Genomic DNA, 17,805 nt, shown 5'->3' on the forward strand with positions numbered 1-17,805 from the left:
TGGGGGAGCACTTCAGCAGTCACGGGCATTCAGCCTTGGATCTTCAGGTAAGCGTTCTCCAAGGCGGCCTTCACAACACACGACAGTGCAGAGTCGGTGAGCAGAAACTGATAGCCAAGTTCCGCACACATGAGGACGGCCTAAACCAGGATGTTGGATTTATGTCACATTATCAGTAACCCCCACAGCTTGCCTCCTGGGCTTGTAGAATCTCACTAGCTGTTCTGTCTGGAGACAATACACATCTCTTTAACCTGTGTTGAACGCTCCCTCCACCCACATTATCTGTACCTTTAAGACCTGGCTGGCTGTAGGATTCGCATTCTAATCAGTATTCTGCAACTTGATTCTGTCTGTTTGCACTGTTTGAGAGCAGATTTCCACTCCATCTGACGAAGGAGCAGTACTCCGAAAGCTTATGATATTTGCTACCAAATAAACCTGTTGGACTTTAACCTGGTGTTGTGAGACTTCTTACTGTGTTCACCCCAGTCCAACGCCGGCATCTCCACATCATCGGGACAATAACCAGAGACAGACAGAGCTTCACCCCCATAGTTCCAGTCTGAACACCAGAAACAGAGGCAGTGATCACTGTCTGCATAAGACCCGGAAATGGAGAAGTTGAAACAGTCAGTGGACTGTAATGAGGTCGCAAGTGACTCCGTCTCTCCGCCCATTTTTACATCTTCAAACATTCGCTTCCTCCAGAAGGGAATCGTGATTTTTCATCAGTGATCAGAGAGCGCCCTCCCGTGGACAGCACTGCTGCATATTGGAAACAGATACACACACGGCCACCTGTAAAGACTGACACATATCTAGATAATAGAATCAAAGAATTTGTACAGTGCAGAAAAATGCCATTCGGCCCACCGATCACAAGCTTCCCGGGCCCTATTCCCGTAACCTCATACATTTACTCCGCTAATCCCCCTGACAGTAGGGTCAATTTAGCATGGCCAATCAAACTAACCCGCACATCTTTGGACCGGGGGAGGAAACCGGAGCACCCGAGGAAACTCACGCAGACACGGGGAAAGCAGATACGCACACGGCCACGTGCAAAGACAAACACGTGTAAGGATATATAACCATATAGATATATGCCCAGACACTGTCATCAACTCTAACGTCCCTCGTTATAAATCCAGAATTATTCTGTAGATTTCTGACACATTAGTCTGAGTTGCTAACTATGAAAATACATGAATAACCCCAACTCCGTGTTCACTAGAAGCCTCGTATACCGCACAGAATCAACAAAAGCATCGACACAGGGACAAGTAAACACAGTGATCGATTCTCAAACTGATCGACTCAAACATAGACACACAGACAATCACTAAGGAAGATAAACAAACAGATTAACACAGCCACTGACACACTCAAGAGAAGTTCACCCATTGACAATCCCGAAAGCGTACTAGCTCCAGAGTAAACTTACTGAACTGGAATTCCCTGGGGTCGTGTCAGTGCGGCAATATCGTGTTAGATATTCATTGCGATGGAACTGTCCATTTTAACAAAAAGAACAGCCAGAAATCTATTTCTCATCAATGGTGATCATTCATTGATGACTCAACAGTGGACACTTTTGAAGAATAAGCAATAATGGGTGTATTTCTTTTTACAGCCAAACACATTCTGGATGTGTCCATATCATGTTTAAAGTTTATTTATTAATGTCACAAGTAGGATTACATTAATACTGCAATGAAGTTACTGTGAAAATCCCCTAGTCGCCACACTCCGCCACCTGTTCGGGTACACTAAGGGAGAAATGTAGCATGGCAATGCACCTAACCAGCACATCTTTCAGACTGTGGGAGGAAACTGGAGCAAATCCACACAGACACAGGAAGAACGTGCAAACTCCACTCAGACCCAAGCCAGGAATCGAACCCGAGTCCCTGGCACTGTGAGACAGCAGTGTGCCACTGTGCCACCGTGCCGCCCCATGTGAGGTCGGTGTAGGTAAGACAGATTCCCCACCCATTCTCGAGGTTGTCAGATCGGATGTTCGGGACAACACAACGAGACTGCTTCAGGTATAGATGATTCATTCTCCTCTGTTATATTCCACACCCTTTGGAAATTAGTGGAGTTAAGGTAGTTATATTAGATATGATTCCGAAATAATGAGGAGATGCTTCATCCGATTAAACTCGTTTTGCAAATTCGATATGAAATCAATTGCATAAATAAATATACGTTTACAATGAAAACTATACTGGGAAGCTATATCCAATCCTTCATGCCATTGGGTCAGGGAAACGTTGCTACTTCAAGAAAACTGTACACGGATTCCACGGAAACTCCTTCTTCAAATGGGGATTGGACAATGACTTGAAAGGGAGAAAAATCAGCTTCATGGAATGAGAGGAGGAAATTGAAATGAGAACAAAGAACAGTGCAGAACAGGAACAGGCCCTTCGGCCCACCAAGCCCGCACCGGCACATCAGTTGGGTACCTCGTAATCAAATAACTGGCATAGGCATGGTTGGTCGAAGGGCCTCTTATTGTTCTTTGCCATTGTCAACCATTTTCAATCATTACAACAATCTGAGGTCCCTATCTGCTTCAAGAAGATGACCATCATCCCGGTACCTAAGAAAAATCAAGCAGCATGCCTTAATAACTATCCGCCGGTGGCTCTGACATCCATCATTATGAAGTGCTTTGAAAGGTTTGTCATGGCACGAATCAATTGCAGCCTCCCGGACTACCTGGATCCACGACAGTTGCCTATCGCCGCAACAGGTCCACAGCAGACGGCATTTCCGTGGCCTTGCACTCAACCCTGGATCACCTAGATAACAAGGACAGACTCCTATTTATTGACTATAGCTCAGACTTCAACACTATTATTCCCACGAAACTCATCTCCAAACTCCGTGACCTGGACCTCGGCACCTCCTCTGTGACTGGATCCTGAACTTCCTAACTCACAGACCATAATCTGTAAAGATAGGCAACAACACCTCCTCCACGATCATCCTCAACACCGGTGCCCCAGAATGCTGTGTTCTCAGCCCCCTACTATACTCCTTATATACCTATGACTGTGTGGCCAAATTCCCCTCCAATTCGATTTTCAAGTTTGCTGACGATGCCACCGTAGTGGGTCAGATCTCAAACAATGATGAGAAAGAGTACAGGAATGAGGTAAAGAATCTGGTGAACTGGTGCAGCAACAATAATCTCCCGCAATGTCAACGAAATGAAGGAGATTGTCATCGACTTCAGGAAGCGTAAAGGAGAACATGTCCCTGTCTATATCAACAGGGACGAAGTAGAAAGGGTCGGGATCTTCAAGTTTTTAGGTCTCCAGATCACCAACTATCTGCCCTGGTCCCCCCATGACGACACTATAGTTAAGAAAGCCCACCAACACCTCCACGAGCTCAGAAGACGAAGGAAATTTTGCATGTCAGCTACGACTCTCACCAACTTTTACAGATGTACCATAGAAAGCATTCTTTCTGGTTGCATCACAGCTTGCTATGGCTCCTGCTCTGCCCAAGACTGCAAGGAACTACAAAAGGTCGTGATTGTGCCCAATCCATCACACAAACAGTCTCCCATCCATTGACTCTGTCTACACTTCCCGCTGCCTGGGCAAAGCAGCCAGCATAATTAAGGACCCCACGTCCCCGGACATTCTCTCTTTCACCTTCTTCCTTCGGGAAAAAGATACACAAGTCAGGTCTCGTACCAACCGACTCAAGAATAGCTTCTTCCCTGCTGCTGTCAGACTTTTGAATGGACTTACCTTGCGTTAAGTTGATCTTTCTCTACACCCTAGCTATGACTGTAACATTGCAAAGTGCACAGTCTCATTTCCTTCTCTATGAACGGTATGTTTTGTCTGTATAGCGCGCAAGAAACAATACTTTTCACTGTACGTTAATACATGTGACAATAATAAATCAAATCAAATTAAAATCATTCTTGGATCAAAATGTCTACAGCAGTCCCAATGAGTGTTGCAACATTTCAAGAGATTCCCCTTGGGTCCTAGGGACGCCAGCAGTTTCTGTAGTGTAATGGTGGTTGCATTCGCCTCACACACGGAAAATCCCTCGTTCAAAACCATGCCGAAATATTATTAAAATTTGTTCGTTAAGGGTGAGGCAAGTTTACATGATTGAAATTTGTTGCTGAACATTATCCGAAACTCAATATTAAAGCCATGTTATCTTTGCTCTGACCTCGGCCTCAAAATCTTTCAGCAAAATCAGAGATCTTGTATTTTTATGACGCAATGAGAGGAAATAGATGCTGCTGTTTTGACACCATGGACATATCAGCAACTCATTCAGTCCACAACAGAATTTAATGGCTTTGTTGATGCAGACTAACAAAGTGAATCATCATCTGAACCATGTCGAATAGCATTGTGTGCTCAAAAAGGCAGACACAAGTGAAACTGTAACTGAACTTGAGGAAATGGCGCACATTGCGTGGAACCATTATTTAACATCGTTCTTCAGAGTAAAGAAATAGGGAAAACCACTCAGACAGTTGAGGAAATCGAGAATCAGTGCGGATGTACTGGACTTTCCTGCAGCTGAATGGAACTTAGACGTCTGAGTGTTTCACACACAGAATAAAGAGGGATCAAGTATAACTAACAAGTCATTCTTAAATCTATTCCCTTGAAAGATATTTGATTTTGTTTAAAAGCTGATTGTGGTCAATCTCAATTAAGCACCGTGACATGTGACTCGATTCATGTTTGCAATTCAATATTGTCTACTTCGGAGATATTTCATTCAGAATGAGGAGATATGTAATTAATAATAATATATTAATATTAAACATTGAACAACGAACAAATACTGGGTAGAACTGGTTGAAATTATTCGAAGGAAGATGAGAATGATGCATTAATGATTGAGCAGAAATCATTGCTTCCTTCGATATTTGCCGGACAACCGCTTTTAAAGGTTGAAGTTCAAGATAAGTTGAGAAATCAGGTTGAAAGAAACTGTTTTTGTCTTGTATTGAGTGACATGGGCTCTCAGTATAACCATTCAAACCTGCGGCAACACAATGGTGTTGAACATTGTGGCCAGGCCAATTGGCGGCGCTATACTATCAGTTGTTTCTGTAGTGTAGTGGTTATCACGTTCGCCTCACACGCGAAAGGTCCCCGGTTCGAAACCGGGCAGAAACATTAATTATAGTTCTTCATTTAGCGTGAGGGAAGTTTTGCATGGTAGTTGTTGCTGAACATTATCCGATTCTCCATGTTGTAACCATGTTATCTTTGCTCTGAACTCGGCCACAAATGCTTTCAGCAAAATCAGAAATGCTGTGTTTTAAGACGCAATGAGGAAATAAATGTGTGTATTTTGACACTGTGCGCATATTAGCAACTTGTTCAGTCCATAACAGAATATAATGGTTTTACAAGTGCAGACTAACATAGTTAATCATCATCTGAAACATGTGTCATAGTCGTGTGTGCTCATAAAGACAGACACAAGTGAAACTGTAACTGAACGAGAGGAAATGGCGCACATTTCCCGGAAGCATATTTTTTAAATTGTTCTTCATTATAAAGAAATGGGGAAAAATCACTCAGGGAGATGAGTAAATCGAAACTCAGTGTAGATCTGCTGGACTTTTCTATAGATGAACGGGATTTAGGCGCCAGAATGTTTCACATGCAGAATAAAGAGGGATCAAGTATAACTAGCAAATCATTGTTAAATCTTTTCCCTTTTAGGATGTTTGATATTGTTTAAAAGCTGACTGTCTCAAATAAGCACCATGGAATGTGTATTACCCAGTAACTCGATTTCTTTTATTGGTCAGTAATGTTTGCAATGCAATGTTGCATATTCCCGAGATATTCAACTCAGAATGAAGATGTATGTATTAAATACATGGATTCATATTTAATATTGAATAACGAAACAAATATTGAGTAACTCGCCAACGTTTCGAGTTTGGATGACCCTTCATCAGAGCTAAGGGCAAAGAAAATCAGACAAGATTTATATTATATGAGTGCTGTAATTGGACAAAAGGAATGAAAAGGAGAATGCAGAAGGCTGAGAGAGGTGTGAAAAGTGTTAATCAGTATGGTAGAGCAGAGGTACAGATGGTTTGCCCTGAATGGAGGGGGGGTTGGTGGGGGGGAGGGGGCGGGTGTGGGCGAGAAGGAGAGCAGGAATGAAGAAGTTGAAAAATGGAAGTGAGAAAGAAATATGATAAAATGGATGAATGAGATGAAAAGAAGAAACAAAATAAAATAAAATAAATGGAAATGGGGTGAAGGTGGAGGGGAGAATCATGCTCTGAAGTTGTTGAACTCAATGTTCAGTCTGGAAGGCTGTAAAGTGCCCAATCGGAAGATGAGGTTCTGTTCCTCCAATTTGCATTGGGGTTCACTAGAACATTGCAAAAAGCCAAGGACGGACATGTGGGCAGGAGAGCAGGGTGGAGTGTTGATGTGGCAAGTGACAGGAAGATCTGGGTCCTGCTTGCGGACGCACTGAACGTTTTCAACAAAGTGGTCACCCAATTTGTGTTTGGTCTCTCCAATGTAGAGTAGACTGGATTGGGAGCAGTGAATTGAATAGACCAGATTGAAGAAGGTGCATGTGAAGCGCTGCCTCACTTGAAAGGGGTGTTTAGAACCCGGGAAGTGAATAGGGAGGAGCTAAAGCGGCAGGTGTTGCACCTTCTACGATGGCATGGGAAGGTGCCATGGGTAGAGGATAGGATGTTGGTTGGATGGAGGCATGAACCAGGGTATCCCAGAGAGAACGATCCTTGTGGAATGCTGGGAAGTGGGCGGGGGGCTGAGGGGAAGATGTGTTGGGTAGTGGCATCATGCTGGAATTGGCAGCAATGGCAGCGGATGATCCTTTGAATGCGGAGGCTGGTTGGGTGAAAAGTGAAGACAAGGGGAACCCTGTCCTGGTTCTGAGAGGAAGGGGAGGGAGTGAGAGCAGTGGCTCGGGGGATGGGTGGACAGGGGCAAGAGCCCTGTCAACAACATTGGGTGGAAAACCACAACTGGTGAAGAAGAAAGACATATCTGCAATGCTATTTAGGAAAGTGGTAAGATCAGAACGGATGCAGCGGAGGTGAAAGAATGAAGAGAATGGGATGGAGTCGTTTCAGGATGTGGGTGTGAAGAGCTGCAGTCACGATAGTTGTGGGAGTTGGTGGGCTTGTAATAGATACTGGTGGATAGTGTAACCATGAGAACCTGCGGCAACACAGCAGAGTTGAACCTTGCAGACAGGTCGATTGGCTGCGCCTAACTGCTGGTAGTTTCTGTAGTGTAGTGGTTATCATGTTTGCCTAACGTGTAAGAAGTCTCTGGTTCAAAACCAGACAGAAACTTTATCATTTCAGGAAGTATGCATGATTTTGGTTATTTGCTGAACATTATCCAATTCTCAATGTTGTCGCCATGTTATCTTTGTTTTGACCTCGGTCTCAAATGCTTTCAGGAAAATCAGAAATGCTGCATTTTAAGATGTCGTTGCAGGAAAGAAATGTTTGTAATTTGACACCGTGCATATATTAGCAACTTGCTCAATCCATGAAACATGTCTAATCGTCGTGTGTGCTCATAAAGACAGACACAAGTGATACTGTAACTGAACTAGAGGAAGTGGTGCACATTGCACAGAAACATCTTTTTAAAATCGTTTTCATAATAATATAGGGAAAACCATTCATGCTGTTGAGGGAATCGAGGCTCACTGCAGATCTACTAGACTTTCCGATAGATGAATGGGATTTAGGCGCCAGCATATTTCACACCCAGAATAAACTAACTGATCATTCTTAAATCTCTTCCCATTAAACATATTTGATTTTGTTGATAAACTGACTGTGGTCAATCTCAAATAAGCATCATGGGATGTGCATTAACCAGTGACTCGATCTGTTTTGTTGGCCAGTCATAGTTGCAATTCAATGCTGCATATGTCAGAGATATTCAATTCAGAATGAGGACTTGCATAATAAATAAATGTATTGATGTTAAATGTTGAATAATGAACAATGGTTCATTTTCAGTTTTTGTTTCAGATTCCAGCATCCACAGATTTTTGCTTTTATTTATTCGCTCTGACTTGAACCTCAAAATTTATTCAGAGCGATCGGAAATACTGGATTTTCATGAGAAGAAAAAGATGATGTGTGGGAGGAAACAGGAGCACCTGGAGAACGTGCGGACTCCGCACAGTCACCCCAAGCCGAGAAACAAACCTGAGTCCCTGGTGCTGTAATGGCTGTCCACAGAGAGAATGTGGACAACCTGTGGTGAACCATTGTTGGTTGCCACCAGGTAGTGCTGAGCCATGGTCTGGCCAGTACTATGAGTCTGTAGATATGTTACTGTTGGGGTTAGGGTTGGGCTGTTCTACCTGTTAATATAGTCCTATGGTACACACCAGTTGGCTCCGCCTCCTGGGAGAGGTATAAAGGTCACTGCTTTGCCTGGTGGCCCTTTAGTCTGGGATTGTATATAGTAGCTCTGTTATTGTTGGCAATAAAAACCTTTATTTCCCGAGTACATCTTGCCTCCCGTGTGATATATCGCGCATCACAACCATGAGCAGTATTTTCCCCTGGTTTCATTCCCTCACCCCGCAGTATAAATATCTTCCACTTTCTATGTCTTTTTGCTTTGACAAAGGGTCATCTGGACTCAATATTGCAAATATCTCTGACATTAAGTGATGTCCATCTTTGTGCGGGGCAAACGTGCTCCATTTGGCCAGAAGGTGAAGAGTCGGAACAGATGTGCCCCTAACAAAGATGACGACGATGTGGGGGCGGGGCTTTGGGCGGTGCACGCAGGGCGGTGCACGCAGAACGCTGAGGCGGTTGGGATCGCACATGCGCATTGCAGCGGGAGTGTTTTGTTGACGGAAGCGTGCGGCTTCTTCTCTTGATCTGAATCAGATTTGAAAGCGGGGTACGGTTAACGGTCGGCGGCGTTGTCATGGCGGCAGGGGCGGGGCTTGTCCACGGCGCGCGCTGGCACAAGTGGACCCTCGAGCTTAACTTGAGCGGCAGCAGCAGGTGCGGAGGCCGCGCGGGAAGCCGGGGGCTCGAGTAGGAGGCAAGCCGGGTCAGCCCGTCTCTCCTGAGGGGAGGCCATCGCACACTGACCCGGGGATGTGGCACCAACCCAAAACTTCCCAACCCCGGGTTTTTCACGCCTCTTTTACCCCTCACCGAGCTCCTCAGCACAAAGCAGCCCCTCAAATCCCCCAGAAATCACTCAGACCCCACTTGGCATCTTTTCCCCAGGTCATGACCCTGAGATGCCCTTTTGGTTTCAGCCCCTCCACCTGATCAGGTGCCAACTGCGGTGGTGGTTGGAGGAACGATTGCTCGTTTCCAGGACCCGGTGCTGAACTGGATCTCTCTCAATGTCCCGCAGTGTTTGTTTTCAAGATACAATTTGGTACATCTGGTGATTTGTCACTTTGTCCCTAAATGGAGGGCAAGCGGATTGGCACCCTGATTATCAATTGACACTAATCCACTTCTGCCATCCTCCATTCCCGTGGCAGTTCAATGGACACAACGGCAGTGTGTGTCCGAGGTTTGCCCAAGCTTTAGTTCATGCTGGCACTATTGCCACCACGTTGGGGTTCTCAACAGAGAGACTCCCTCTTTAAAGAAGGTCTTGAAAGGGTGACCAATTTGTGTTTTCTGTTTCTCACAGGAGCCGTGATCAACAGTGTGGCCAGAGAGACTCCATGTGCCCAGTCGCATATTCGGACAAACAGCTGCCAGACATCTGTGTCCAAGAAACAGACTGGATCCTGGTTGAGAAAGTAAGTTGGATTTGAATGTGTCTTTAGTGTGTGACTGACAACGCCCCTGGTTTGTCCACGGTGGTGAAGTACCTTGGTGAACCACAGCAGCCTGTGTGATAAAGGGTTAATCATCATGCTTACTTCAAGGCCTGGATATAAGATCAGTATATGGCCTCCCCTAACCGGCCCCCTTTACTGATACCCTGCTCACTTTCTGTTTTCAGCGCTGCTGGGACATCGCCTTGGGCCCATTGAAACAGCTGCCCATGAATCTGTTCATCATGTACATGGCTGGCAACACCATCTCCATCCTCCCTATCATGATGGTGTGCATGATGGCCTGGAGACCCATACAGGCCTTGATGTCCATGTCTGCAAGTGAGTATTGTATCGAATCTGCAGCTCAGAAACAGCTCTGAACCGGCATCACTTGAATGTAGCTTAGAATAGAGTTCTGGGAGTTGGGTAATTAAGGGAGTTAGAGAAGAAAGGGAAAGAGGTGCTGTTTTGCTTTCTAACTTTCTCAGCCGTCAGGAAGTGATCTTACTCTTCGACAGGAGAAGAAGCTAGATTTTTGGTGAGGATCTGCTAAGTGACTACGGTTTATTCTATTCTTAAGGATTAAAAAAGTACAGCAACTGGTGGTAAGGTTAATAAAATACTTAAAAACTAAAATACTTGAAAACAAAAATAAAATATGTAATTAGGTAAAATAATTAAACAGTTTATTCGCACACATTAAAGATGTGTCACAGCTGCAGCATGTGGGAGCTCCTGGCTGTCAGTTTGATCCAGGGCAACCATGTCTGCAGTAAGTGAAGTTCAAGCAGCTCTGGTTCAGAGTTTATGAGCTGGAGGCTGAACTACAGACACTGCAATGCATCAGGGAGGGGGAAAGTTACCTGGATTCTTTGTATCAGGGAGCAGTCACACCTCTTGGCCCAGGGTCTGCTGATTTGGTCAGTGGTCAGGAACAGGAGAGTGAGACAGATAAGGGAACTCACAGACAGGAGCCTTAGCCTTTAACATTGTCCAGCCAGTTTGAGGTATTTTCAGCTTGTTTGGATGAATGGGAGCTGCAGGATGGATGAACCAATTACCCATGGCACTGTGGTAAGGAAACCATTCCAGTGAGGGGAGCAAAAAGGAATGCAGTGATAATGGGGACAGTATAGTCAGAGGGATTGGCACATTCTCTGCAGTAAAGAATGTGAATCAAGGCAGCTGTGGTGCCTGTCTGGGGCCAGTGTTCAGGACATCTGATCAGGGCTGGAGAAGAACTTTCAGTGGGGAGGGGAAGGTTCCATTCGTCGTCATCAATGTAGGTATAAACAACAGAGATAAAGAAGGAGATTTTCAGTGTCGATATGAGGACCTAAGCACTAAATTAAGAAGCAGAACCTCAATGGTTATAATATCTGAATTATTACCTGAGCCACATGCTAATAGGTATAGGACAGATCAGATCGGAGGGATGAATGCGTGACTGAAAGGCTGCGTTAAAGTTTATTTATTAGTGTCACAAGTAGGCTTACGTTAACACTGCAATGAAGTTACTGTGAGAATCCCCGAGTCGCCACACTCCAGTACATGTTCGGGTACACTGAGGGAGAATTTAGCGTGGCCAGTGCACCTAACCAGCACGTCTTTCAGACTGGGAGAAAACCGGAGCACCCGGAGAAAACCCACACAGATACAGGGTGAACGTGCAAACTCTGCACAGATAGTGACCCAAGGGGTGGCACAGTGGTTAGCACTGCTGCCTCACAGCGGCAGGGACCCAGGTTCAATTCCAGCCTCGAGTGACCGTGTGTGTGGAGTTTTCATGTTCTCTGTCTGTCTGCGTGGGTTTCCTCCGGTTTCCTCCCATAGTTCAAAGATGTGCGGGTTAAATTGATTGGCTATGGTTCGTTGTCCCATAGTGTCAGGGGGACTAACAGAGTAAATACGTTGTGTTACAGGGATAGGGCCTGGGTGGGATTATGGTCGGTGCAGAAGCGATGGGCTGAATGGCCTCCTTCTGAATTGTAGGGATTCTAAGCCAGTATAGAACCGAGTCCCTGGTGTTGTGCGGCAGCAGTACTAACCACTGTGCCGCCCTAACTGGTGTGGGAGGTGGGTTCTGGTTCATGGGACACTGACATCAGTACTGGGTGAAGTGGGATCTGTACCATTGGGACAGTCAACACCTGAACGGTGCTGGGGCCGGTTCATGCGAACCCCATGATGAGGAAAATAGAGACGGTTTTAAACTAAATAGTGGACAAGGAATCAAATTTGGGGCAAGGAATGACATTTATATGAAATTTATATGAATGACTGGATGATGGGATGTTTGGCAAATTTGCCGATGACACACAGATAGATGGAAAGTAAGTTGTGAAGCGGACATACAGAGAGTACAGAAAGATAGAAAGGTTAAGTGAGTGGGGAAATATCTGGTAAATGGAGTAGAATGTGGGCAAATTTGAAATTGTCCATTTCGGCAGGAAGAATGAAAAAGAAGCATTTTGTCTAAATTTTGAGAGATTGCAGAGCTCAGAGATTCAGAGGGATCGAGTCATAGAGGTTTACAGCATGGAAACAGGCCCTTCGGCCCAACTTGTCCATGCCGCCCTTTCTTTTTTAAAACCCCGAACCTAATCCCAATTGCCCGCATTTGGCCCATATCCCTCTAAACCCATCGTACCCATGTAACTATCTAAATGCTTTTTTAAAGACAAAATTGTACTTGCCTCTGCTACTACCTCTGGCAGCTTGTTCCAGACATTCACCATCCTCTGTGTGAAAAAATTGCCTCTCTGGACACTTTTGTATCTCTCCCCTCTCACCTTAAACCTATGCCCTCTAGTTTTAAACTCCCCTACCTTTGGGAAAAGATATTGACTGTCTAGTTGATCTGTGCCCCCTCATTATTTTATAGACCTCTATAAGATCACCCCTCAGCCTCCTACGCTCCAAAGAAAAACGTCCCAGTCTATCTATCCTCTCCTTTTAACTCAATCCATCAAGTCCCGGTAGCATCCTGGTAAATCTTTTCTGCGCTCTTTCTAGTTTAATAATATCCTTTCTATAATAGGGTGACCAGAACTGCACACAGTATTGCAAGTGTGGCCTTACCAATGTCTTGTACAACTTCAACAAGACATTCGAACTCCTGTATTCAATGTTCTGACCAATGAAACCAAGCATGCCGAATGCCTTCTTCACCACTCTGTCCACCTGTGACTCCACTTTCAAGGAGCTATGAACATGTGCCCCTAGATCTCTTTGTTCTGTAACTCTCCCCAACGCCCTACCATTAACTGAGTAAGTCCTGCCCTGGTTCAATCTACCAAAATGCATCACCTCGCATTTGTCTAAATTAAACTCCATCTGCCATTCGTCAGCCCACTGGCCCAATTGATCAAGATCTGGGTGTCTGAGTGCATAAATCACAAAAGTCTAATATGCAGGTACAGCAAGTAATTAGGAAAACTAATAGAATGTTATCATTCATTGTGATGGGAATTAAATACAGAACTAGGGAGGTTATGCTTCAGTTGTACAGGTCACTAGTGAGACCACATCTGGAGTACTGTGTGCAGTATTGGTCACCTTATTTAAGGAAGTGTGCAAGTATGCTGGAGACAGTTCAGAGACGGTTTACCAGACACTGATACCTAAAATGGATGGGTTGTGTTATGAGGAAAGGTTCGCACATGTTCCTGAACTTCCTGCTTTTCCATTCTCGCTCTCAGTCTTTAGGGTCCTGGGGAATTCTTATCAGCACTGGCTGCAGTGTCTCATCTACTTCATCGGCAACCTGCTGGGGTTGGCCCTGGCCATCTACAAGTGCCAGGCAATGGGGCTGCTGCCCACACACGCCTCTGACTGGCTGGCATTCATCCAGCCGCCCCAGGTGAGATCCGCACTCTGTATGTGAGGGGGAGCCAGGAAAATAGGAAGAGGAAACCATTCAGGGCTGTGGAGCCTGAGAGGTTGAGTAGATTGGGCCCAATTATTTTTATTCATTCGTGGGATATGGGCATCACTGGCTGGTCAGCATTTATTGTCCATCCCTAGTTGCTCTTGGAGGGCAGTTGAGAGTCAACCACAGGAAATCTGCCGCCCTTACCTGGTCTGGCCTACATGTGACTCCAGAGCTACAGCAACGTGGTTGACTCTCAACAGCCCTCGAGCAACTAGGGATGGGCAATAAATGCTGGCCAGTCAGAGACGCCCATATCCCACAAATGAACAAAAACAAATGAGGGATGGGGGAGGAGTGCAGGGAAAGTGGGGATGTCTTTGGGAATTGAGAGATAGGAGGAAGAGTGTGGGGAAAGTGGGGATATCTTTGGGAATTGAAGAATGGGGAGGAGTGCGGGGAAAGTGGGGATATCTATGGGGAGGAGTGTGCGGAAAGTGGAGATATCTTTGGGAATTGAGGGATGGAGAGGAGTGCAGGGAAAGTGGGGATATCTTTGGGAATTGAGGGATGGGAAGGAGTGCGGGGAAAGTGGGATATCTTTGGGAATTATGGGATGGGGAGGAGTGTGCGGAAAGTGGGGATATCTTTGGGAATTGAGGGATCGGGAAGACTGCAGGGAAAGTGGAGATGAGGTTGATGATGAATTGTGGAGCAGGCTCGACAGAAGCTATTCCCACTCCGATTCTTACCACCTTCTCCTTTCACACAGAGAGTGGAGAACACAGGCGGGGGCCTGGTCCTGTGATGGTCCCACTCTCCTCCTATCGCTCCCTGAGACACGGCCCGAGGACGATCGACACCGGATACAACCTACCGTCTGGCTAACCTGGGACCAGGCGTTCTGTAGGTAACATGCCCTCCCATCACTGCCCCCCCCCCACGCACACACAGACATTGGCCCGTGCACCTGTGACCGATGTGGAATGGCCGGAGATATTGACAGCAGGGACTGTGTATTTTTTCACTGGGGATTCAGTTGTTTATCATGTTGACCCCTTTGCTGAGCCTCGGATAAGGGACCTGTTGGAGTTGACGATGGGACTGGAGGTTCCTGGATCAGTCATTCCCAGCTTATCCTGGTGCCTCTCATTCTCTCTCACCCAGGTCAGAAGGTCACAGATTTGTGTAACCTGTTCCTGAGATTCGAGCTGCTGTAACAGGTTCTCCCAGGGGTCCCTCAAATCGTCTCTGAAATTTAAGTTCCCTGGCTGTGTGTTGCATCGTGCCTTGTGGGATCTTGCTGTGCAGTCACCATCTCTTCCTACAGAACGGCAGGAGGGAACATCGAAAGGAGGGAATGATTTAGCTCCTGTGCTTGGTCTGGCCTGTTCCAGAGCGCTCTGAATCAACACAGCAGCTTCCTGTTTCCAAAACACAGTTACTGCTGTTCACCTGGGAAACCCGGCAGGCACTGCACACAGCAAATCCCACAAACTGTCGGATAACCACCAAATGTTAGGCTGTTTGAAGGATAAAGATCGGCCCTCGGAAACCAGCGGGAGCTCTCCTTCGCTCCATCCAGTAGTGGCCGTGGGATTTTACTATCCACCTGACACAGCAGTGAGTGAGGAGGGGGGGAGCTTGGTTTCACTTCCTCCGCACTGACAGCCGGAGGCAGGTGATTGACAGTGTAATGTGTGCAGCTGTCTGTGTGCCCACCTGGGCAGCATGGTGGCACAGTGGTTAGCACTGCTGCCTCACAGCGCCAGGACCCTGGGTTCGATTCCAGCCTCGGATAAATCATAGAATCCCGACAGTGCAGAAAGAGACCAATCGGCCCACTGAGCCTGCACCAACAACAACCCCACCCAGGCCCTATCCCCATAACCCCACGTATTTACACTGATCATATCCCCAACACTAAGGGGCAATTTAGCACGGCCAATCCACCTCAATCGCACGTCTTTGGAGTGTGGGTGGAAACCGGAGCAACTGGAGAAAACTCTCACAGACACGGGGAGAATGCACAAACTTCACACAACCTGAGGCTTGATTTGAACCCAGGTCCCTGGTGCTGTGAGGCAGCAGTGCTACCCATTGTGTCTGTGTGGAGTTTGCATGTTCTCCCCGTGTCTGCGTGGGTTTCCTCCGGAGGCTCTGGTTTCCTCCCAAACTTCAAAATGTGCTGGTTAGGTGGATTGACCATGCTAAATTGCTGCTTTATGTCACAAAATATGTAGATCAGAGTGATTAGTGGGGTAAAGATATGGGGTAACGGGAATAGGGCCTGGGTAAGATGCTCTGTCAGAGAGTCAGTGCAGACTCAAAGGGCTGAATGGTCTCTTCTGCACTGTAGGAATTCTATGATTTTGTCTGTGAGCAGGCACGCTTGTGTCTATGAGTGAGTGTGTGTCTGTCGGGGTGTACACGCATTTCAGTTCATGTGTGTGTGTACCTGTGTGCGAGCACATACATGTTTGGTGTGTATGTATGTCTGCTTTCGCTTTATTTAATGATTGTGTTTGAGTCGTTCCTCTTTGTGTGTGTTTGTGGGGGGAGGGGGGTGCGGGGAGGTGGTCACTAATCCGTCCCCTCCCCATTCTGAGACCACACCCGAAGCAGGAGTGAACGGAAGAGGCCGGAGGCGAATCGATAACCTCGAGGTGAGTGAGGAAACAGTCAGTGTGAGTTTGATGCTGCTGTGAAGAATGTGTCATGTCTTTTCACTGATTCTGTAACTGTGGAAATAAAGAGTTTCAGCAAAATGGGATAAAAGCAAATTACTGCAGATGCTGAATCTGAAACCAAAAGAGCAAAAGGTTTGTCAAAGGGTCATCCAGACTCGAAACTTCAGCTCTTTTCTCTCCTGACAGATGCTGCCAGACTTGCTGAGGTTTTCCAGCGTTTTTTCTGTTGGTTTCAGCAAAACGGGGCCTCCATAAAATGACAGCAGACAAAACCAAGACTCAGATTTCACTGACTTCACCAGCTTAAGACTCTCTTGTTCCATTTTAAACTCTGCAACACTCTCGCCTTTTCTCTCCCACAATATTCAGGCTTCAGTAACCCGAGCTGGTGGTTAAATAACCGTTCCCTATTTGCTGACTCATTTCACCATCACTCCTGTTCTTCCAGCGCAATCCCGATCCCCACTTCCACTGCTGAAGAACACTACCAGACATCCCTCCCTCCGTGTTCAACTCTTCAATGTTCACCTTTTCAGTTGGGTAGGGTTTCAATTGAGAATCATAACACATCCCATTTCCACCTCCTCGTGGTGTCTGGACCAGATCAGGTGAATTTTCCACTAAAAGCTCTGTTTAATCCTTCTCCCCAAACTCCAGCATCTACAAGGCACAACTCTTGTGTCCAATTGAATAAGCTCCAATTTTCTGACTTAGTGCAGCTCCAACAACTCAGGAAGCTCAACACCATCCAAGACAAAGCAGCTTGATTGGCAATCCTCCTACAAACATCTACTCCCTCCAACACTGACTCACATGGCAGCTGTGTGTACCACCTACAAGATGCACTGCAAGCACTCACCAAGGCTTCTTTGACAGCATGTTGCAAACCCGCAACCTCTAGCCCCTTGGAGAAGGGCAGCAAATGCCTGGGAACATCATCACCTGCACGTTCCCCTCCAAGTCACTCACCATCTATACTAATTCACTGCCACAGGAACTCGCTGGACAACTCGTTTAAAAAGGAAATGTGATGAGTACATGAGGGAAAGGAGATTAGAAAGATGAGCTGAAAGGCTGAAATGAGGGAGATGGAATGGGAGGTATCTTGTGTGAAATATAAACACCAGCACAGACTAGTTAAACCGAACAATGTCTTTCTGCTCTGGATATTCATAGAATCCCTACAGTGTAGAAGGAGGCCATTCGGCCCATTGAGTCTGCACCCACCACAATCCCACCCAGGCCCTCTCCCCATAACCTCGTGCATTTACCCTAGCTAGCCCCCCGACACTCAGGGCAATTTAGCATGGCCAATCCACCTAACCCACACATCTTTGGACTGTGGAAGGAAACCGGAGCAAACCCATGCAGACACGGGGAGAATGTGCAAACTCC

The 17,805-nt window shown here is 46.2% G+C and overlaps 2 protein-coding genes and 1 non-coding gene across 4 annotated transcripts in view; all 3 read left to right on the top strand.

Annotated features, from left to right (window-relative positions):
• LOC144483376 (uncharacterized) overlaps positions 1-17,805 on the top strand; it is a 490,005-nt gene that overhangs the window by 399,745 nt on the left and 72,455 nt on the right. The window lies entirely within an intron of this gene.
• Positions 5,111-5,183, top strand: trnav-cac (transfer RNA valine (anticodon CAC)). The gene has a single exon. It is a non-coding gene; the product is annotated as a tRNA-Val (tRNA).
• Positions 8,888-16,479, top strand: LOC144483386 (ER membrane protein complex subunit 4-like). Of its 2 annotated transcripts, none has more exons than XM_078202107.1 (5): positions 8,888-9,064; positions 9,717-9,828; positions 10,035-10,188; positions 13,551-13,711; positions 14,493-16,479. In XM_078202107.1, exons 1-5 carry the CDS (start codon positions 8,985-8,987, stop codon positions 14,526-14,528), a joined length of 543 nt encoding a protein of 180 aa, XP_078058233.1. In that variant the 5' UTR covers positions 8,888-8,984; the 3' UTR covers positions 14,529-16,479. The 2 variants fall into 2 exon arrangements, with proteins under 2 accessions (XP_078058233.1, XP_078058234.1); XM_078202108.1 differs by having other exon boundaries at positions 8,896-8,957.

The sequence above is a fragment of the Mustelus asterias genome, unplaced genomic scaffold (assembly GCF_964213995.1).
Source record: "Mustelus asterias unplaced genomic scaffold, sMusAst1.hap1.1 HAP1_SCAFFOLD_63, whole genome shotgun sequence".
Lineage (NCBI taxonomy): Eukaryota > Metazoa > Chordata > Chondrichthyes > Carcharhiniformes > Triakidae > Mustelus > Mustelus asterias.